This window comes from Pempheris klunzingeri, chromosome 5 (assembly GCF_042242105.1).
Source record: "Pempheris klunzingeri isolate RE-2024b chromosome 5, fPemKlu1.hap1, whole genome shotgun sequence".
In the NCBI taxonomy this organism is placed as follows: Eukaryota; Metazoa; Chordata; class Actinopteri; order Acropomatiformes; family Pempheridae; genus Pempheris; species Pempheris klunzingeri.
This window is the reverse complement of record NC_092016.1, coordinates 15,012,603-15,036,474: the sequence shown is the minus strand read 5'-3', so window position 1 is coordinate 15,036,474 and position 23,872 is coordinate 15,012,603. Positions and strand designations below refer to the sequence as shown.

General features: G+C 41.2%; 1 protein-coding gene across 1 annotated transcript; it reads right to left on the bottom strand.

The window, feature by feature from the left end:
* Nucleotides 1-5,511: 5,511 nt before the first annotated feature.
* Nucleotides 5,512-23,363, bottom strand: sema3e (sema domain, immunoglobulin domain (Ig), short basic domain, secreted, (semaphorin) 3E). The gene is made up of 17 exons (XM_070830528.1): nt 23,243-23,363; nt 14,715-14,875; nt 13,778-13,837; nt 13,272-13,391; nt 11,242-11,335; nt 10,918-11,034; nt 10,301-10,443; nt 10,091-10,205; nt 9,419-9,488; nt 9,189-9,333; nt 8,649-8,874; nt 8,220-8,311; nt 7,798-7,839; nt 7,416-7,582; nt 7,024-7,094; nt 6,565-6,698; nt 5,512-6,012 (listed from the first exon to the last, which is right to left on the bottom strand). The coding sequence occupies exons 1-17, from the start codon at nt 23,361-23,363 to the stop codon at nt 5,512-5,514; spliced, it is 2,379 nt and encodes a 792-aa protein (XP_070686629.1).
* Between the last annotated feature and the right edge of the window lie 509 nt (nt 23,364-23,872).

Genomic DNA, 23,872 nt, shown 5'->3' with positions numbered 1-23,872 from the left:
GTTGTCTTGCGCTTTGTTTTCATCGTCTCTTATCTCCTCCCTAGGGAGGGGGGAAAGCTATATGTTTCATCGTCATCATAATATCAGAGTTGTTATCGGGTTATTTTGGATTTCCTACAGCTAAACAATTTGTCATTTAAAAGAAGAATTCTAAGATTACGTTAGAGAGGAATGACTTTTTGTAGTGCAGCAGACTCATGTCATGCGATTCTCACTCCATAATTGATTTGGATTTTGTCGGTTTATTGGACCGTCTTGAGCATACAGTTCATAAAAATGTTCAAACACCTTCAATGTTCTCTTTCGCTTTCTCACGATTAGTTATGTTTAATTGACTTTGAGAAAAATGTTCAACATGAAACGCAACTTTCCATGTTCAAATAAAAAAACATTAGGTCCACACAAACACAAAAAGGCGCATGGACAAAGAGACAGAGAGAGAATAGCAGCGGAGGCATACTGATAAGACGAGAGGAGCAGCTGCGGCAGCACCCAGCTCGCTCCATTGGAACAGCCAAACATACTGGTTACCTACAACATACGTTCTTAATCAAATGCAAGGCCTTGAATATACAATACGCAAAATCTTCAGGGATCTCCAGCAATACGTATAGAGGAATTCATGCTACTCCACAGCATACTAATACTCTGAGTGTAGAGCTCCGAGCATTCATATTTAATATCCCTGTATTTATACTCAACCTTTAGAAAGTCATCCCCCTGTGAAACTACAGTATGTAGTTGAAAGTACTGTATGTATTGTGGTGTAGCTTTTTGTGTATATTGCTACACTTTTTGATGTTCTGCTCTTCCACCATCTTTTCACCAGCATGTGCAGCAATATGGTGTGCTGATTGACTGCACGTGCTGTTAGTTGTTTAACAGCCTTGGCCAGCTGTTGGGACTGCCCCAGTGCAAAGGTCAGAGTGATGTAATAAGAAAGATGCAGGGATAAAGAGATGGATTAGAGGAGAGAGCAACCCCCACAGGGATGCAATGTAGTGATTACATGCAGATTAATGACACAGCACTCGCTGCGTCACACACATTCATGGCACGGGCATTACTTTCACTGAACATAATGTACTATATGCATTTGGATGCGGTGACGTGCACATGAAACAAAGTTGCACGGATGGATTTATATTAAGACATTCTGCTAGAAAAGCATTCCAAAACTAAAAAGACATGACGGTGAACTGTTGTTTTCTTTTAGTTGTGCTAAACAGCATTACTAATTTATACCTGTCTGATATGTTTGCTTTCACTGTATTTTAGGGCATCTGTGCTTCCCACTTGCATCAGGTACCTGTCCTACTTCTCTAGGCAGTCTTAGAGTTCAGGTTGCCAGATAAGGCAGAACTATAATTCAAACATGCGTTGGTCCCATGAGAGGCAAAACCCGAAGGTGAAGAGCTTGCAGAGCTTAACATCACACACATCCCTTGGTACCAGTTCCTCAGATTTCTCTTTCCTTTTCCTCTCTATTTCCTTGTCACTGCCTCACACTTTCTCTCTCACTGACTCACTCTGTCTTCTCTGCTTTCCTTTGGCTATCAGCAGTAGGAAAAAGCCAGATGATCTACGCCTCCCATCTCACTCTCTCGTCTGTCCTCTCAAAGCCTCTTGTGTGCTGTGAGGTATGTGAGCTGCGGGAAACATCACAGGATGATGGGTGGTTGGCATCTTTTATACATGCAAACTCCTCCAAGGGATCATGGAGACACACACACACACGCGCACGCATGCAGCCCAGTGAATCATGTTCATCAGCTTGTATGGGTTTTCTTATATGCCTTTGAAAGGCATGTGTGTGAGACAAACAAGGATGGTGGACACAAACAGTCCAGCCTCTCTTTATACTGCTTATTTAATGTACTGACTGCTGAGGGGAAATACTGTAACTCAGTGACAGCTGTGTCAGCGAGATAACACACGGTACATGTGGAAATGCTGCCTGTGTTGAGCTCAATATTATTTCAGATTCCCTGTATGTATTTTGTGTATTTTCTGTCCTTATCTCTGTGTGTCTGCACGTCCTCATCATGGTTATTGATAACAGATGATTTCAAAACTGATTACTTTTGTCCTAACCTGATGTTCAGGGCAAGCTACTGCCTGTGCCACTACTGATAGTAGTTCCCCTTTGCTTATCGGATCACTTATTGATGTGGAGAGTATTGTATTTGATGTTTAACCTTCACTTATTGCACCTGCCACGAACGTCTAGAGATAAAACTGTAGGTTTACTCTGTTTAAGCACATAAACAAATGCTAAAAATATCATAAAATGGTCATAGATTTGAGCAAATACAACAAGGTCAGATTTGTTGAAATATCAACAGCACTGCGGTGCAAGAGAGCGCTGTATTGAGAATCTATATGAACAGTGAGTAGCTAAATCAAGAATATGAACAACAATTTATTTCTTGGCGGCGCTAATCTGTAGCTTAAAGGTCATGAAGAAAGGGAAAAAATGAGAGAGTTTATGAAGTGAATATGATGTGAACGGTATGAAAGAGACATTTTGCCATGGGGGTGTGCCTCAGATGTGTGTATGAGGTTAACTTTGCATGTCACTGATAACCCTAAATCAAAGGAAGAAAAGAGAGGGAGAGAGACATTCATCTCTTCCTATCTGCTGGGCTTTCATCTTATTTACACAGACATCCCCACGAAGACATGTAAGCAAACGCAAACAGTAGTCGCGAAGACATTTACACATAGACACTGACAACATGTGGAGTGTTACTTTCGGTAGAGGCTCAGTCACTGTTTGTCCCCCAATGTTCATTTTCTATTGCTTCATAACCTCTCCTTCCCTCTCTGACATTTTCACTTGTAATAAAGCGTTCTGGTGCATTGGCTCTTGATAGAAACAGCTCTGTGTGGGGACAACAAAGACGGCAGGATAAAGGGAGAGTTTTGCCGCTAGAGGAAAGGGATAGCACTCCCATCTTCACACAGTGACAGAAACATGTACAGCAGCCTGTTTATTGTAGCGGCCTTTGACCTTTTGATGCCTTTGTAGATCAATGAAAGGATTTATAGCATTTCACTATATTAAAAGGGCCTCTTGAACCTTGAAATGTGTGGTCTCAAAAAAAGCGCAGCTTCAGATTCAAGCTCTGTTTTTGCATCTGTTCCCAAAGCTGCTCAGATGGTGTCTCTCTGTGGGGTCAAGAAAAAAAGGCACTTCTGAGCTTAACTGATGGGACCGGTCTCATACATTAGAGTGCGGTGTACAGTAAAAGTGGCTACAGGGACCATTAGCTAGAGGGTCCCAGGGGCCAGAGTAACTGTGTTAAAACTCGACACAGAGAGGAGAGGAAGCTTTGATGAGGAGGGGAGCTGGAACTGGTTCAGAGCCTGTTGCTATGGTAGCCATGTGGAATAAATCAGCAGCATGAATTCCATTCTCAAATGCCTTCAGCACCCCACTGACTCAGGTAGACCAGGGCAGAATGTGAATGAGTATGGCGTCCCAGTACGCAGCTCACTGTGAGAAAAAAAAAAACACTCACCAGTCATAACCGGTCTTGGTTGTACTAGATTTTACCAGCATATTGCATATTCCATTATATCAGGCAGTAAAGTCACTTTTTAAACATTGTTTACTTGCTGATGAATTTAAAGTATGAATTATGAAACAGAATATCAGTTAATTTAGTTTATTTCTGTTTTAATTTAAGTTACTACTGCACAAGGTTCTCTCTCTACCCCTTTATTTATGCTTTATTGGTGCAGTCACCCAATATGTGTGTGTGTGTATGTGTGTGTGTGTGTGTGTGTGTGTGTGTGTGTGTGCGTGCGTGCGTGCGCACATGGACTTGGTATGCTTTGTCGTTATTGATGGCTAAACCACAGAGGTGACACCAGGGAAGGATGGTCCATGTTTTTTTAATGGGGTTTATATGGGGTATAGCAGACACATTTTCAGTCAATATCTTAGTTGAAGAATATTCAAGGAGAATGATGAATGATGATATAAGGCCTTGACAGATACCAAGCAATTGTTTTTACAGCATTGAATATGGAAGAGACAGCAAGGTCAAAACTATAAAGTGACATAATTAAGAGATAAATAAGGCACAACATGAAAAAAGGAGTGATCCTCTGGACAACTAATGCATTTCACTGTCACATCAGTTTGTTTGATATTTTTGTCATTTCGGAATTAACTGAATATTCATGAGGCTGACTCATCAGTTTTGCTAATGACATGCTTGGATGGTCACCCTAACATTTATTTGTCTTTTTTTCTTATGAGGGGAAAGTGGCGTTCTACATTGCTGTTTTGGGTGGTAATTACGAATCCCATCTGCAACATTGCTACAGACGAACAAAAAGGGGAGTTAATGAAGGGGGAGGAAGGGAGAATAACTAAGAGAGAGAGGGAAAAGGAAAAAGGAGGGGACAGCTGGCAGAGAAGGATGACTTTTTGAATACACAGTTACTTACTTATCAAATGTGCACACAAAGACCACCCTGAATTTTAGATAAATAAAATATATAATACACACAATACATTTGGTACATTTGCTCACAATTGTAGATGTAGTGTAAATGTAGACACTTACAATAACAATAACATCCACTGATAGGACCACTTTTCATCTACTGTAACAATTTTTACAAGTGCTTAAATAGTTATTATTTCCATGGAGGGCATAGTCATAACTAAAACATGCCTCAAATATCCATAGTAGTGGCATCACAACATCTTACTGTATGCATTGTGGCCATTTTAACCATATACACCACAGCCATGACCACATTATAATCAAATTAGCAGTATCATAAATCTCAATGCATTTTTCTCTGTACAAAAACAACACTACTATATTATCCAGTTTACGACATCTAAACAACTACAGAACTCAAAGTAGAGACCAAGAAAATAAGTTATCATTGTACCAAAAAGATTATGCCATTACCTTTAACATAGTTGTTTCTCTCATAATAGATACAGCAAGAGTTTGTCATATTGAGCCATTGAAAGAGAGGTGGAGCAATTGTTTAGTGTAGCGGTCTCTGTGTGCGTTTGGATTGACAGCTGGGCTTGGCTTGGCTGGGTCAGTCCGTAGGAGCTGATATATTATATTCTGTCTCTTCAGATCAGAGGCAATGTCGCTTAATCAGTCCATCTCCTCCCGGGGCCTCTGGTTTGTACTGACACTGACAGTTATAGAAATTATGCAGGGTCTGCACCAGATAATTAATTTACATCACACAAAAAGGCAGAAGGCAAATTATTACTTTTAAAGTTAGTGGAACATCACAGTCAAACTACTGAGAGAGAAATGTAGCTACAATAGCTGGTCTGCTACTGGTGTTCCTCTGTTACCAGTCTTGTTGAAAGTAAAGTGAAAACCTTTTACATGGTGCAAGCACTGTGAGTGAGTCTGACCTTTAGACTGTGTGTATGTACGTGTGTGTGCGTGCGTGTGTGTGTGTGTGTGTGTATGTGTGTGTGTGCGTGTGTGTATCTTCAGCCAGTCTCTGTTCTCCTCAGGTGTCCAACGTGTGTCTGGGCGCTCGATGGGAGTTCTCCTCTCCCCTCCCTTTCCCTCTCCTCTCGCCACCGGGAGGAACATACTTCCTTTTGGTCTTTTTGCGTTTCTTATCAGAGCACCACACTCTCTCGCAGTACTCCTCTACTCTTTGGGCATCCCCATAGCCAATCAGCTGAAGAAACTCCTTGTACCACAGCCTGGAGTAGGGGCCCGGGAGTGAGGATGGCACCAGAGCCCTGGGACTGATGCTGGGGCCTGGCGGGGGACCCACAGAGGGGTGGCAGAGAGCTGCAGATTTCTCTCCGTCCCCATCATTGGCCCTGTGGATAGCCGATTCCACCCTCTCCCCTCTGAGCACATGTAGAGAGATACGTAATAATGTGTGCACATATCCATGTTCCACAGTCTGGCACACATACACACCAGCATCGGAGCTTCTCACTCGTAAAAACAGCAGCCCATGGGAGGTCATGACGACCCGCTCGTCACCTCGGACCTTCATGGAGGAAAAAAAGTTAACCAAGTTTTTCCTAACAGTTGATGTAGCCATTATTTAAGTCTAGTAGTTCAGACATCTGAGGCCCTGCTGCTGCATTTGTTCTTATCCTAAGGGGAATTTTAATTAGAAAACTTGCAGAATTAAAGTAAAGGATGGATTAAGGAATGGTGCATTTGCACTTCAATAATGCACTCAGTGCATCTGTACTTAAGGTTCTGTGAGCTATACATCCATTCCAGGTTCAACACTTCTTCATACTGAAACGACAGAATAGGGTGGCTGGGTGTTTTTAACAATTGGGTTACAAATCATTTTGGCATCATTAATATAAATATCGAACAATAATATATCTTTATCTGTAAGTCAAATTAGACTGCTCTATAGGGGTAAAAAACATATGGTTTTGGAAGGGTTAGGGTAGAAAAATAAGTTAACTGTGCCTTAAAGCTTTAAAGTCCAGTGCATTGTATCTTTTCATATCTGTGTTTGTAGTGTTATATATTCAGTTTACATTTGTAGTTTTCCTGTGAATAGGCCCATTGAACTCACCTCGTGTTTCTCTCCTCCTTTTTGTAAGAACCATAGGACCTTGGCTTGAAGTGATCGAGGGTAACACTCGAGTAAAGTGCTGTTGCTCTCAACACCGTAAACCTGCCTCTCCTCAGCTCTGTGCCATTGTTCATCTGCACACAAACACACACACACGTCATAAAAAACAGTGAGGCGAGAATGTAAAGGACCTTTCATTAACTGGCAAAGACAGAGTGCTTTGTTCTACCCCAATCTACTGCACAGTAACCTCTCTCACCTCCAACTGCAGTGACACATGAAGAATTCATATTTTTTAATATTGAGTCTAGTGCTTTTGAAGAACAGCATCATTTCCTTGTTTCTATACAGCATTTGTCTGACAAAATTTTGCATTACCAGTAACCGCACACAGGAATGCCCATGTGCACACACACAAAACACACACACACACATCACACAGTCATTTTCTACACTAACCATCAATTTGCAGCCCATTGCACAGCTGGACGGCGTTGCCATGGCGAACATCCTGCCGCCTGAATCGTCTGCTGAGATGGGAGAAGCAGAGAGAGAGAGTAATTTTAACATGAGATGAAAGTGCAAGAAATGGGTGAAAGGAAGAGATAGAAAGAGGAAGGGAGGTGATCGGGTGCATACTGATAGACGTTACATAACACCTGGCTGTCAAGTCTCTCAGAGCCTGTGATAATGACTTGATAAACCAGCTTCAGAGCACTGTGCCATTCAGGGCAAGATGCTATGATGAAACAGAAGTACAAGTGAAGGTGTGAACAGCTGCTGTGGCACACACACACACACATCAGCAGGTAGAAAAGATGGGTCCTGTGTCAGAGAGTGTATGCTGTTACCTCTTGGTGAAGACTCCAGCAGGATAGTATCTGGAGCAGGTGAGACCATCCCAGGCACAGTAGGGGTCTCTGGCCAGACAACAATCGGCACATTCTGAGCCGTAGAGGTCACACTGATGCAATCTGACCTGGGCCACACCCAACTCTGACCCCACGTATAGCTGTTGCTGTGAAGCCAGCAGCATGGACCATTAACATCGAAACACAGTTTTACTAGAATCCACTTTTATATATTCAACATAGCTACAAGTAGCCAGGCTACAGCACATCTAAATTATGTTAGTAGAAAGTCATAAAAAATGCTGCAATGTTAACATCTTGTGGCTGAACAACAGAATTGCATGAATGAACAACTGTGCAGGGATTGAGATGACCCTCTTACCCTTTTAGGTGATATTATGATCTCTCGTATTGGTGCTGGCATCTGCAAATATCAAACATTTTCCTGTTATTTTCCTGTTATTCAGTGGTTTATCAAATGCCATGAGAATAAAGTCACAAGAGCAGACGTAAAGTTCTTCATCACTGGAGGCCTCCTGTCATGCTTCTATCCATCCCAAATCAAGTCTTAATTAAAATATCAGCAGGCACTGCCTGCAGACTAGATTTCAAGTGTAACTAATCTAAGTAGAACTGATATATTCAAATCATTATGAAGATCTTCAGCAAGATGGCTGCACAATCATACTTGTGGCCCTGTGATGATGGGAAGGCCACAAATTAGCCAACAGTGATTTCAAAACAATCCCTTTCATTGTGTGCTCAGTTAAGTCTGCTGCACATTTTGAGCTAAAAATAGAGTACCTTGAATACTTGCAGTTCTTCCAGCAGCACCTCCTCCATAGTGTCTGTGTCCTTGTTGTAGATGGTGATAACTTTCAACACCACTGAGTCGTCTAAAGAAAGAAAGACTGTTACTGTTAAGACACTGTTACTTACATAAGGGTTTTACAGGTAATGGCATGAATTTTTCTTTTTTTCCCAGTTTTTTTTCCAACCAGTGCAAAATCTCAGGTCCAAAATTATCCCAGGATGTGCGACATCTGTATTGTATTGTATGTTGTATGTTTGTATTGTATGTATGTATTGGTGTTTCACTAATATATTTTTAATATATGACTTTATGCTATCATCATGTCACGAGTATCTCTTGCTTGTCTTTCATTTCGCATATAGTCACATGCGTATTTTGCAGGGAGACATGCATGGCATTCTGGATTCATTCATGTGTACCAGTGCCAATGTAGAGAACATGGTAGTGTCCATCCTGGGCTTGAACTCTGTCCACGGCGATCTGGGTCAGCTTTCTCCTGCCTGGCTCTGTTTGCAGCAGGATAGGTCTCCGGTGTTGGGGAAGGACTGGACGATACATCACAGGATGAGATCGCACAAACCGTAAAACTTCATCAGGGAACTCCTTAGAGCTGGAGAAGCCACCTCCGTTCACTTTACTAGCACACTGTCAAAGAGATGGTGTGACAGAAATAGAGATAAAAAAGAAAGAGCAGGGATAGAGAAAGAGGTGGGCCATTAATTGCATTGGTACTTTGTAGTGTAGAAAAAAAGCTGACTGTCTGGCAGGCTCACACTGTCTCTGTATGACCTGCTGATGTAGCTACAACAGTGCTGACATTCACCTGAGCTGTCCTACATGCTCTCAACACTGTCCCTCTCTAAGGACGTCTGTCGTGGACACAGACGAATGGAGAGTGCTGTGAATGCATAATGAATGAAACCCCATGAAAAATACTGGTATCAGACTTTGAGACTCACAGATCCAGGTCGGGGGTAGGGGACTCTGTCCTCATAAGGTGTCCAGTGATGCTCGGGTCTCTCTCGGTAAGCAAACGGACCATTAAAGGCTGCTCTGACATCATCCATGTGATAGACACAAACTGCATAGCCTTTAAACACCGCACTGCAAAAAGAAGGCTTTATTAGTGATTCAGTGGGTAATAAAACTGTGACTACATATTGAAATGCCATTGTCATCATATACTCACCTTGTTGTGCTAAAGAGGCCAAAGATTTCTGGGTTCTTCCCATCCTTGTTCTTAAGAATAAACACATCCTCTGAAACACAGAATGTAGAAATCAGCCGTTGTTGGTTACCCATACTATTTAAGGTTTTTGTGTTTAAGTGAAATGTCGTGAAAACTTTGACATGATCAGCACAGTAAACATTATACCTGCTGAACATCAGCATGTTAGCATGTTAATAAAACGCTTACATCAGCTTCACAAGGCTGCTAGTTTGTTAGAAATTGTTTTTGGGAGCTTTGTAAATCATTACTACTAACAGCTGGGGAAACATGTTTAATCTGTTTTATCCTGCAGCAAGCAGAATATGTATTTCATCCAGATGGTTAGGAGAGCCTTTGGATTTCAGAACAGCAGTCAACATTGTTAAATTCAGTAAATTGAATGCTTTGCTCTGTGACCTGAATGTAATAGTAATATATGAGAGGCACAAACTGGTGCTTTATTGGTTACCACTATTGCATATCAGGCACACAATGCAACAAAAGTTCTTAATATCTCTCTAGTGTTTCTAGTGGCTCTCTGAATCATGAGGGGTGTAGATGCAGATGTGTCTGTTACTATCAAGCACAAAAACCTGAAGTTTAGTACTGAATAAATAAGATGACATGCAAAAGGTCTCCTTATAGTCCTACCAAGATCATCAAAGTGTGTATCAATGCCATTTGGTCCGGCCACAGAGCAGATAAGGCGAGTTTTCAGGAAGGAGCTCCATCTGTTCACCAGCATCCTCTGTCCTCCTTGGTCGTTCTGAGAGATGAAGGCAGATGTGGAATGTGAGAGCTGTACTTTAGGTTTTCGCCGGATTATCCCCAGAAATCTTTCTATAGCATTAGCATTCTCACCGCGCAGACTCGCCCAACACGAGTATATACGGCATTGTTCACTCCCTCGGCATTCATCTCGCGCTCAGTGAAGAAGAAGTAAACTTTATCATCATCCCTGTCATCGTTGTCAGGTACAACTGCTGACCCCACAAATTTAGGTTCTGTAGGAGGAGGAATTTGAAACAAAAAGTGAAGAATGAAACATAAAGTTTGTGACTAGGTGCTGGAAAAAACATGTACCTATTATAAACTCTAAGTTTGTACTAAATTTAAGAAGGAATGTCTTAAAGAATTTGATACTATTGCTTAAAAACTGAACATTATGAGCCAATGGATCTTCAAATAGAACCAGTCCTGATGAGAACTGTTATTTTGCCAAGTCATGGAACACAGTAGCTATCAACAATACATTTTGGCCAGACTCGCACTTTCTTTAACATTTAATGACCAACTAAATAAATTTGATTACCCATCATTAAACTACTAGGATTGTGAAGGAATATATATACAGAAAACACTGACTATGACTATGAATCATTCAACTCATGTGAATGGCTCTCATTTTCTGAACTGTCAAACTGTGTCTGTTTGCACATGAAGGTAAATGTGTTCATTTTCCTGTAATGTAAACCAACCATTGAGTTGCTGCCTGTCGTCTCTTTCAGTGCGTGTGTAGGTCTGGTTGTTAAGTCGACACAAAGCACCATCATTCTCCCAGTAGTCAGTGTACAGCCCAATATACAGCTCTCCACCTAATGTACACACGAACACACGCAAAAAATTTGCAATTAGTAACAATCCATAAAGTGCAACCCTCTTGTACTGTGACTAAAATACTGACATGAATTAAGACCACAAGATGGCAGTATTGACTAGTTAGAGGTCAACAAAGTCACTTCACCCATCTGAAATACAAACATACATTGTAATCTTTCAATGGCGCTTTAGCAGTGTCTTACTGGAGAGTGTAGACGTGCAGGGACTGTTGGGGTCATATGGACAGCGTCCTCTGCCACTCATAATGCTGTCCTCTTCAATAGCAAACTGCCAGTCCTGCAGGCAGTACACAAAACACATACAGGTACATGCATCGTTATTCATACACAAATATGCATGAATATAAATACCACATGCACAGGCACTCAACATCTGTACCCTTGCAAAGGCCTTAACAACATCCAGACAACTCCCAGCGGATGATGCATGGAGAGAGAGATAGAGGTGAACTAGAGAGAGGAGGGATCCGAAAGTGATGGATTAGAAGGAGGAAGAGAGATAGATGAGACAAGGAGTGATGGATGACCAAATGAAAGACTTATGTCTGAATGTGTATAACCAATTATTCTTTGCTCTTATATCATAGTGAATTCACTACTCCTACTCCTCTGATGTTGGTGCCACAGCAGGTGGCAGAAACACACAAACACACAAACACACAAACACACACACACACACACACACACACACACACACACACACACACACACACACATATATATATATATATATATATATATATATATATATATATATACACCCTAAACTCCCTCTAGGACCACAGCCCATATGTTGTGGGCCACCACAGTGTTTATGACTGTCACTGGCAGATCAGAGGACATGCCATATATTGATTTATGAGTAGTCATGGAACCCTACTGTGCTGTGACTACTGCCCTGTGTGTGACTGCAACAGAAGTCAGTTTCTGGGTTAAACTCATCCATCATGCAATGTGGTCTATCAAAACCAAACAGAAAATAGGTAAAATAGGCTGAATCAATATTACTCTGCAGTACTCAGAAATATGTGCTGTTTTTTATGTTTTTTATGTGTCTGGGGCAGTGGTCCTTACTTGATTTGTGGTGGGCTTGATTAATGGCAATAGTATTTTCTAACATAGTTTATTGTTATCCAAATATTATTCAGCTTAAGTTTAATAGTAATTGTAGACCAAATGTAATCGCATACACCAGGAAAGTAAATTTATGTGAGGGAATCTCATAGAAAGGTTGAGTTGCTCATACTGATCTACTTTTGCTCACTCTATGAGCATTCCAGTGATGTGAGTCCTGTTTGGAACTGGCCTGGCCGACTTACTGGACCAGTGGTGGAAGGCAGGGTGGAAATTTTCTCCCCGCCTCGTGGTCTAAATACACCTCAGGCACACACACACACACAGACACAGACACATCTATGACTGTTCTATGTTTAACCTCTGAGAGATATGTGTCATTCTGTAGACATATATTCTCAAACAGATGTATGCAGACAATTTTGTACAGGCACCAGTGTGCGCGCTAAACACCCCTGTGCACTTAAAACCTACTTAAGCAGCTGACACACTCACATTTGACCCTTAAAAAAGGACAGAACATTAGTCTTCCATGACCTCAAACTTTCTCCTGCAGAAGCCAGCACCTGGCCTGTTCTCCATGTTTACCTGGACAGCAGTGGTGTCAGCTTTTCTTCTAATATAAATGAAAACCTTGTGCCAAACAGTTCCCTCTTTCTGAGGAGACGAAACAAAAAACAAAAACTCCCCCTCTCTTACTCACTGTCTTTTCCATCTCGAGCTCACATCACTCCTTGTTGCTAGGAGGATAAATTCAACTACAGTAGCATGTTGAACAGCTCAGCAGTCCAAGCTGTGTTTTCGCCAACAGTGGCTAAAACATTATCAAAACAGTGTGAAGAATGTTTTGGCTACATCCATCTAAAGAGGGAAGAGTGTAGAGGAGCATAATGGGTAATTTGGCCGACTGAATAAGAATAACAACGACATTTTCATTGGAATAATCATCTCTTTTCATCTTGTGCAGTTAAAGACAGAAGCAAGAAATAGCCTATTTGGAAATATACGCTATGGATTAACACTTAATAATGTCAAAGTGCTGCATGATTTTGAAAAGATTTCTGGCAGGAGGAACTATTTGAAGACCATTTGAATATTTCGTTGGTAAAACAAACTCGATTTCTGTCTTTGGGACTCACCTGCCCTGTGTGTCCCACTCTGACCAGAGAACAGATGGGGTTAAAGGCTCCTGTTCCACACACCAGCAAATGGGTGTGGTTGTACTGCTGCAAAACCTTGATGTAGTTTGCACACTCCAGCTGTTGGAAGAGATACAGAGAGTAAGTGATGGGGTAGGGGAGGAGGGTGGTTGGGCAAGAGGTCATGAGGGCAGACTGAGGCCAAGCAGAGAAAATGGTGAGATGGAAAAATGCCAGGCTTTTACTGCATCATCAATAACATCAATACTTTAGGTTAAACAAAGGTTAATGAGCACAGTGAGATATGTACAACAATCCATACATGCTGACAGGATCTTTCTCCATAATGGATCTGTCTTCTTATGTAATAATTCTTGTGTAAATTAATTACACTGCAATGTACATTATCAACTGGGCGTTTGTGCTTTGCCCTTGACAATCAACCTAAGCCATGCTTCCAAAATGCAGTTGAGAACATGTGCAGTAATGCAGAAGGTGTCCCTTACCTTTTCCCTCCCCTTCATCAAACACTCCTCTACCTGTGATTCTGTACTAGCCCACTGGATCTGAAAAAAGAAAAACCCAGTTGCACTCGTATATTTCTTGTTTTCATCTTTAATTTAAAAAATGAATATTTTGTGCATGCATGATTGAGTGTACAGATGAATTTGACTAATCAACCATTTTCTCCATTGCATAATACTCTCAGAGGGATATAATGCCACCAAGTGAAAAAAGTCAAAGAACTTTTTTCATACAGAACACAGACCTATAAGGACACGCGCACAAATTCGTTAAAATTTCGGCTAACCTACTGACCTGAGGGTGTGAGTTCAATATGTCTCGCTTAGTGATGGCCAGACCGAATCTTTTCACAGAATTGGTTCCTTCAAGTTGGTATGTTTTGTAAAATATGGCAGCTTTTCACAAACACTCTGTTACAGCACATGTGAGTTCAACAGCTGGTGCAGCCTGGCCCACAAAACTGTATGCTAACACTAAAGTCCGCTAGCTCCACACTAATGCTAAAATTCACGAACTGTACGCTTATTCCTACATCCAGTAGCTACATGCTAACACTTGCAACAGTATTGGTGAATCAGTTGCTGTGCTTGTACCCTGAATGTAATTCTGTACATCTTAGGATTCACATTGATGTCATGATTATTAGTTGAAGTACCCATAATGACAGTGGCCTTAGGCTCATGTTAATGATGTCTTGTGATACAAATGACCTGCTAAGATGTTCCAGTTTAAGAGAGCAGTTAATTCGATCTCATTTACTAAGTGCAGTTGTCGGACTGTCCGGGCTCGAGTCTGATTTAATTTCTCCGTCGTCACTCATACGTCCCAGTTCAGGAAAATGGTTCAGTTGATCTCGCTCAGTGAGAAGCTGCCCATCGCTAGTCTCTCTTCCTTAGGGAGGGATGAAAATGGGTGTACCTCTCTGTGGTTTGTGTTAACCTGGTCCAGGCTAAGGGAGAACATAGTATTCTTGGCCCCAACATAAAGCTTCTCGTGGCCCTCATCCAGCAGCATGGTCTGGGGCTGAAGAGAAGCTCCATGTCCCTGGAACACCCAGGTCCTGTTCAGCTGCCAAAGCTCTGCCGTCAAAAACACACATACACAGACAAAGACAAGAGAATTATAGCAACACAAAAGAAGTCTACAATTTAGGTAGAGATAGCTAGCTGGCTACGTATGTAGATAGATAGTTTTCATTTGAAACATTGATTCTCATTGCCTCTACTAACCAGCAAGATCAAATGTGCCCAAACCCCTAAGGAAATTCTTACTCCTCCATTAACCTGTGCCTAAGTCCCAACTGCTCCCATGGCCAGGGGCATATTGTAACATATGTTTCTGATTCGTAACTTCCTCAAGAGAGTGGAAGAGAGAAACAGCAGGGTTATCTTTCCATCTCGGCTATCCCCCTATGTGGCACCTATGCCTCCTCTCTCTCAATTAAACCACGCTTACGTGTAATTGGCTTGGTCATAGAATTACAACGCATCGAGATTTCATCATCAGTAAAGGTTCACATGGCATAAAACAGTATAGGCAGTTCAAAGCCAACCTCCCAGACAACAGTAAGTACCAATAAAGTGCTTTAAGCACTAATGCTACCCCCTAGACAAAGCTGAACTGAGAGAGCACTTGAAGGCACTTTCCAGAGGCAAGGATGAAAGAAGTGGGATATGAGTCCTGGGAAAGATGTTGTGATTCATGGGAGAGACATTTGATGCACACTGTGCTGCCTATGGTCTCTTTTGCCAGGAGGAAGCAGTTTATCAGACAGGAAACGGAACCAGTCTCTTTATCTGCCATTAGTTTGAAATCAGCTGCCACTCCCTGTCAGTCTCGCTTTAGGTGATTTGAAAAATCCTACTCTGAGAAGGAAGCAGTGGACGATGACGGAAATGTCACTGAATATCAACACACACTCATCAAAATGACCACAGAAATAGACACAGATGCTTTGCATGCACACATGTAGCACACCCAGTTGTACCTATCTGATTGAACCTGACAGGCTGCTCCTCTGTATCTGCTCTCTGTGAGCTTCTGGAGAGGTTGAGGGTGAGAGATTTAAACTAAGCGCTGAAGGCCCAGAGGAGTGCACTTCCTCTGGGTCACACTGGCCTGAAGAATCTTCTTTTAACACATGACCTGGTTGGTCCAGGTGTCCTTGAAAAAAAAAAACATAAAGAGGGATCTGGTGTGTGTTAGCAGAGCTTTTGAAACCTAAGACTGATTCAGGCAGACAAGGTTTGTGCTCAGATTTATAGCTCAACCACTGTGCAGGCTGTATTCTCTCCATTTGTTCTACATGCATGCACTGCTCTTCTGAAGCTCTCTTTAAATGAAGAGAGAAAAAAAAAAACATCAGCTATATTATGAGTGGAAGACAACCTATCTGCTGTCTCAAACAATAACGAGATGTCTCGACCCGCTGGGGTTGCAGGGGGTAATTGTATGATTTGTTTTCCTACGGCATCTGTATATTTTTTAGTGATACTTGATCTCCAAGATAGAAAGAGAAAGAATTTATCCCATTTCTGTAGATATACTCATAGCAGCAGCGTAAACTCCATGGAAAGGTTTTATTTGTTTAATGTGGGATTTGGTATCCACAGAGGAGTGGCTGTATATTTTGTTGCTATTAAGATTTCTAGGTTGGAGACAAGCGACTGTTTGTTTGAGTAGCATTAGATCTCGGGTAGTTAGGTGGCAGAGGCTGAGAGGATGTGGCAGTGGTGTTCTGCCAGGGCTCAGACAAGTTTCCTGCAATTATCTAATCCACACACACTTTAGCTCTTTTCTTTTTCTTTCTGTCTGTCTCTCTCTCGAACACACACACACTGTGTCACACACACACACACACACACACACACTGTCTCTCCCCTCTATCTCCTCACAGTTCCCTTTGAGTTAAGCTGAACTTGGATCAAGGACAGTCCTTTAGCATTCCACTCGAGCTACAAGTGTTAGTGTCAAACAATCGGCTCCTTCTTCATGAGAAGTCAAATCTGCTACCACTTATTTAGATGACAGGCTTAGACGGCTATTTAAAGTGATGGTGTATACACTCCATAAGCCAAGCTCTTTTTTCAATCTACTATTCACTTGTCTTTGTCAATAACGATATGTGGCAGCTGATCCATATGGACACATGTGCACAGCGAGATGCATAGACAGACAAAGACACAGATACATTTCATTTCATACAATGTTGTTTGCATGTGTGGGATTGTAAATATGATATTTAAGATGTATTGTGGTTAACTCTGAACTGGAATGTTTCTACAGCATACAGCATGCTCGTGATTAAGCAAACACAGGAACTCAAGCAATAACCAGCTGGGAAGGAAGGAAGAAAGAAAGAAAGAAAGAAAACCCATTCCCTACCAGTATACAAACTATAATCACATCTACAATAGAAGAATGTGTTGATTAATTGACTTAATTAAACATGATTACAGAGTAACTATAATAAACAGTTGGTGGATGTTACACTGACACACTGAGAGATGCTTCACAGGGCACAATACTGTTTAAAAGGTTTCTCCTCTGTCATTAACTGCACCAGTTGCAGACAGTTGCAGGCACTGCTCAGACTGAAAAAGGGAAAGGGGGGATTTCCACATTTCCCCTTTCCTCTCTCTCTCTCTCTCTCTCTCTCTCTCTCTCTCCTCTTCAAATTTTTTCTCGCCATCTGCAGCCAGTGAGGGCTCCTTAGGCGTCAGCTAAGGAGCTAAGAGGAGGAGGAGGGTGTTTCTCCATCAGCAACTGAGCCAGAGAGACACATGGCCCTACTGTGATCCCACTTCAAATGGAAAACACATAGAGGAAGGACTCCCTCAAGACAGACACTTTCATCGGCTGTCTGAGGAGTGGTGAAAGATGCCTGGGAAGATTTGGTGAAGTGAAATCAAAATAAACTTTGTGATCTCCTCTTTATCCGCGTATGGAAACACTGTTTTGCTGCACCGGGGAGAACAAAACGCTTATGTGTGTGTATTTCTGTGTCTGCAGTAGCAACTTCCTTTTGATTAGGTCTCCAAGCACCAGAGGGAGGAATATTCATGTTAGGTAAAGACACCAAAATAAATGCGCTTCATAAAAAACTATTCTCGGGAAACTTAAAAACAGATTAGATTTGATAGCATAGTTTGATCTATTGTCAATACTAAGCACACATTTCATGTCACAAATTAAACTTGAGGTTGGCAGTCTCATATTTCTAGAGAAATAGGCGTATGGACTGATTGAGTAATGGGACTTGTGCTGGAGCAGAAACAAAGAGAATTATTGGAGTGGGGTTGAGTTAAATGGGACAAGAATAAAGGGGGAGTCTGTTCTCCTTGTGCCGTGTGTTGAGGCCTGAGTAAGACCGTGGAGCCCCTGGGGGTGGGGTTAGGAGCTGGGGTGTTATGCCATTATCGGTGTTCCCGTATCCTCTTGTGTGTGTGTGGGGGGGGATGATGTCACAGAGCAAAATGAAAGCCACATGGAGTGTCTGAACAAGATGAGAGAGAGAGAGAGAGAGAGAGAGAGAGAGCAGTGTATACTTCTCTTCTTCTGCAATAAAGAGTGAAAGTTTATAACTTCACTGATGTTTTAAGAGCACCTTGAATATTACCCAGATATACACCTCTTAATAGAAAAAAAATGCATCTATGTAATTCACCTACAGTATGCGTCTTATCTTTTAATATGCTTTCCAAATAAGGGAACGTGCTGTGTTCGACTGACATTTAATCCAAGCCTTTCCCCATCTGTTCCAAACTATACTGCTTCAACCACACATGTTCATAACCTTTGTGCCAAATTGAGTTACTTATCGTTGAGGCATACTGTGTGTCAAAAGCCCTATCAGTCAAAAGCCCTTAAAGTGTTAACTGATTTTCATATTAATTATAACTTGTGTGGAATATCTACAGCACATTAACATGCACGTTTGTAAGTTTAGCCAACAACTTGTGTAGCCGTAAACCAGAGGCAAACTGAAATGAAGGAAAAACAAGATTTGTTTTGCTTCTAAAATGGGAGCCTACAATAATCAATTTCTGTGTCTTAAAGTGCTCACCTCACTTGTCATCCTTCATCCTCTTTTTTCATATCTTTGTAACATACTCTCTGAAGACTCAAACAATCTTTGTGCCTGCTTTCCTTTTCGTGTTTTAGAAACTTAACTCATCTCCTCTCCCTGGTCCCTTCAGTGGGAAAAGGTCAGAAAGGATATTAGAGTTTCACCAGCTGCCTTCCCCTCTGGACATCTCATTAATGAACTGGAGAGCACACACATAACACAATGGGAGAGAGAGGATGCTGAGATGTACACAGACAAAATGAGAAAACGAGAGAGGGAGAGAGGTTAGGAGACAGGGGAGGGGGAAGGGTTGAAAAAATATTTTTCATACATTTTTCATATTTTTCCTTTGCTCTCCTAAAAGGTGTGATTTATCTAATCGTCACCGTGCCCTTCGCTTTCCAGTGTTTTGATATAAGCTCTTTGACTGCCCTCTGGCCATGATCCAAAGCGGTAAATGTTAATTATATGTCTCCCGGAAAAAGAAAAAAAAAGTTAATGGAACTCCTCACCTCACATTAGCTAATATATATATGTGTGTGTGTGTGTGTGTGTGTGCTTGTGTGCAAATCCTCCCCTTTATTTCTTTTTAGCAGATGCATCCTTAGGCCACACTGGTATTCCCCATCTCCCCATCTCACCCTCAGAAGTCATCCACAGTCACGTCGTTTCAAGGTTGTAAAATACATAGTGAGACCTTTTTCTTGTCTGAGGAGGAAGGTTTCAAATTTACAGCCCAAAGGTGGGGGTTTCATACATCAGTAATTGCTACCTGAGTAATTCCCATGTTCACACGTGCACCTCCACTGACTGCTTAAATCTCACAATTTAAGGAAATGTTTTAGCATTTGTTGACCAAAGTACAGGCATTCAGTTATAGAAAAGTATATGTCTTCCACACACAATGATTTACTCATAGCGCATGAGTAAACTTAGCTAAACTAAACTTAGCTGCTTTAACCATCTTTTCTTTAAAAATGAGACAAATGTTGGGTTGAAACTGGGAAATCACATTTGTTCATTTATATAAGTGAACACATACAGTATGATGTTAACCCTGTCAGAACAGCTAAGCATCTCTGGATAACTTAATTTACCGTCACAGACCTGCTTAAGATAAATATTTATATCTTACTTAACGATTACCACTTTTGATAAACACGTTTTCAGCAGACATGCTGAAGGAATGCCTGGGCAATATGATTATTGTGAAATTACCAACTTTTAGTCTGTGTGTTTGCCATAGCTGCTCCCATGATCACTTCTCTAGACACTTTTATGAGGACACACTTTTAGGTGATGCTTGTCTGCAGTAAGAATCCGCCAACTCATTTTGTTTTCCAGGAATGTGAGAAACAATTGGGATTTTTTCCAAGTAGATTTTTTTTTGTTGCTACAAACAGGAGCATGGGCACATGTCTCAGATTTTATTAATGTTTTACCATTGCTGTCTTCATTGTTCTATTTACCAGATAATGATTTCTGTAAGTGCACATTACTGAAGCAGTCCCAAGTATCTATTATGAGGAGGAGGGAAATTTTAAGCTTCCCTATACTAGGAATATATTATGTTGATTTGCCCAAAACACACTGCTTATTTAGATTAGCTGATATGACTGAATCAATAGGAACTGAATAGCGAACTTGACCTCACCTTCAGAATTAAGTGCAACGTGTAAAGATAAGTGTCATTAGCCTGCATATTAAACTTTCCAGCACTTTCCAGCTTTTGGAAGTGACTTTGATCTGATTATGTCACCATTAGTATGAAAACTGCTGTATCACAGTCTCTACAGACAGCTTGGTAGGGGCAGCAAAATAAGTCTACCTGCAGCCTGCCGGGACTCTGACACATGTTAACTGTGCAAGAGCCTCATTAGCAGCAGAATTGATGGTTGTCCTAAAAGAAGAGGCCATTTCACTCCACAGGCCTGTAGATCTGACGCTGCTGCCAAGAGCCTCGGATGATGCAGATCCAAATCTCATGGATCTGAGTCCAAAGGCACAAAAAATGGTACAAAAGAAACAGTACATTTTAATTTGTGTTCTATAGTGCGCAGATCTCCCAGCAGTGCATTTCTATGAATAATAACCCAGGATTTAGGGAGTCTAAGCAATTGAGGTGTATTATTTAACTTGCATTAAAGGTCTTTGGAAGCTGTGCAGTCAAAGATTTGAGTCAATTCACTATAAAGACAGCAGAGAGTCTGTGATTGTAACTCCATGTGATTTAAGTAACAACCTTTTGGAAATGGAGTTAATTGGGGGTGTAAGCAAATTAAAGGATGACTGGGATGAAAGTGAAATGTGCAAAGTTGGAAAAACTTTCACTGGTCCAGAAGTCTAGACAAGAAGGTCGGCAATAGATGAAAGAGGGAGCAATCGTAATTCCACGCCATGTGTGAAGTGTGGCTAACATCAAAGCATGCACAGATCCATACTGTATGGTACTAAGGTCATCCTCGAAACATATGATGATGTGCCCAAGGGAATTCATTCCCAGAAACCAGGAGAAAGTTGACCTGATATTTCATTGAGATTTCTATTGATCCAACACGTAGTATCTAACCATTATCATGAAGTGAATATTTCTGATATTGTTAACTTCTCTTTCACATGATCAATCTGTCTCTCAAAGAGGAATCTAGTTTTTCCACCCTGTTTTGATACCAGATGTTATGGTAATATTTTCTTAGTCCTGAGGGTGAATAGTTAAAACCACATCCCTCTCCATCTCCCTGAACTGCATCCAAGTCATTGGCGTGTGAAGAATTCACAGTATTCTGCCTGTGTGTGTGTGGATTTGAGGGTGTGTGCAAAAATCACTGGCAGAGCCCATGAGGCATATATTAAGACTTAGATGTTTTTCATTCCATAATGATAGGATCCAACTGGAGCCTTTTCATAGCACTCCATGCTAGCCAGAACATGTATTAGAGAGAGAGAAATAGGGAGAGAGATAGAGAGAGGGAAAAAGAGAGAGACGGGGTGTCAATCACTGTAACAGCTTTCCCCTCAGGCCGTTAATGAATTGGGTGATATATGAAAGTCATGATCATGACAAACATTTATTTGACATTTATGACTAAGCACATCAGCACTGATCTGCTCACTTGTGTTGGTATTTGAGGTTTACCTAACTGTAGCCAGAAGTCCCAATTTTTTTATTTTATCCTTCAAATTCTTTCAATTCCTTCATCCATTTCCATTAATTTTCACTTCAAAACTGTGCCATATTCTATTTATTTATTTGTTTATTTATTGTCTTGTAGCTAACAAAGTCCACCATACAGTAAGGTTAGAGATAAAGTATACAGCACATATCATATAACAGTAAACCCATCCTCACATATGTAACTGATGAACCAGACTCGTCAACTCAGACTAACATCACCATATTTATGAGTTATTGACCATCCAAATTCCACACCTATATTCAACCATGACTAACAGGCTTATGTGGAATCATCACCTTCTGTTGCTATAGAGATCAAAGAAACTGTGAGAAAAATAGCTGTGTTTACTCAATAGTTTTATCTAGATAAGATAAAAGATAAAAACCCCCATTATTGGCCAAGAGATACACAACAATCAATCTGCAAACCAGCGCATGCACATCCATATCACACACTCACACACACACACACACGTAAAAAGGCACACACAAACACTTCTCTCTCTCTCTCTCTCTTTCAGACACATAAACAGCTTTGCCCATATTCATGCCCCCAGACAAATACCTCCTCCATCTCTCTGCCACTATGGCACGAGAGAAAGCCACATTGTGAATTCTCAGCCACCATGGCTGAGGGATCAAAACAAACTACAAGGTGGCTCCTTGAACATCAGCAGTGAGTGAAGAAAAGTATGCACTTCACGAAGTCGGAGCAGAAGTCAGCCTTCTGAGATCCAACCCTGACTTTTTCTCTCAGACTAAAACATGGATCCTCTCTGCATGATGATGATTACCTGCAGCAACTTTTACTCACAGAAGATGTCACTTTTCTTACTTTACTTTGTCGAAAGAACATTTTTAAGTATTAGTTCATTTTTTGTTGTAGGTCAGACAAAGGTGTCATACCATTTCAAACTATTAATTTAACTGATTTCAGTGGCACCAACAAAAATGCTGTAATGAATACTGCTTTAAACAGACAGCAGAGGTCTATGAACGGATGGAAAAGTCTGTTCTGTTACACCTGCCTGATTTTCAACGCATTTCACTGAATGCATTGAACAGAGAATGCTAGTTTCGGTTCAGGCTGCACTGATTATTTTGCCTTCACATTGGTGCAACATGACAGAGGATTTGAATTTTTATGCAACATCACTATTTGTTGCCAAAGTGAATTAAATGTAATACAAGAAACGCACTTACCTTTGTGGGAGAGCCGTATCCTCGGGTAGATGCTGTGGGCTGTGTGAGCCGTGCCCAGCAGAACAAGATACAGCAGCATCAGTGTCAGATACACAGTCCTTATGTGCTCTGCCATCCTCATTTAGGCACACACTCCACTTTCATCTAAACAGAAATCCTGCAAGTCTACTCAGCATGGGCTGCAAAGTCCAAAAAAGAAAGAAAGTCCAGAGTTCTTTAACCTTGAAGTTTCTGCAAACAATGTTTAACAGGAGGAATGTCAAGTATATCAATCCAGCAAAAGTCTACTTGGAGATCACAGTGCTTTTTCTGATGATCATAACAATGTGGATCAACTTGATGTATCTCTGCAGCTTCTATACAGTCACTGCTTTCCCCTATAGCACTCTGCTGAAAGCTGCATCCACCCACTACCTCGGTGGACAGGATAGTGCTCTGGTTATTATCCTTGTTTGGTCTTAGTAACCACGGAGAAAAGAAGTCCAGTTGCTACATTCACGCTGCAGTGCCCACTGCTCTCTGTCCATATGTCAGTCCGTCTGTTTGTTTGTCTGTCTGTATGCCCAGCTTAGATCCAGTCTTTCTGATCTGATGACGTGAAAAAAAGAATAATAAATCAAGTCAATGAAT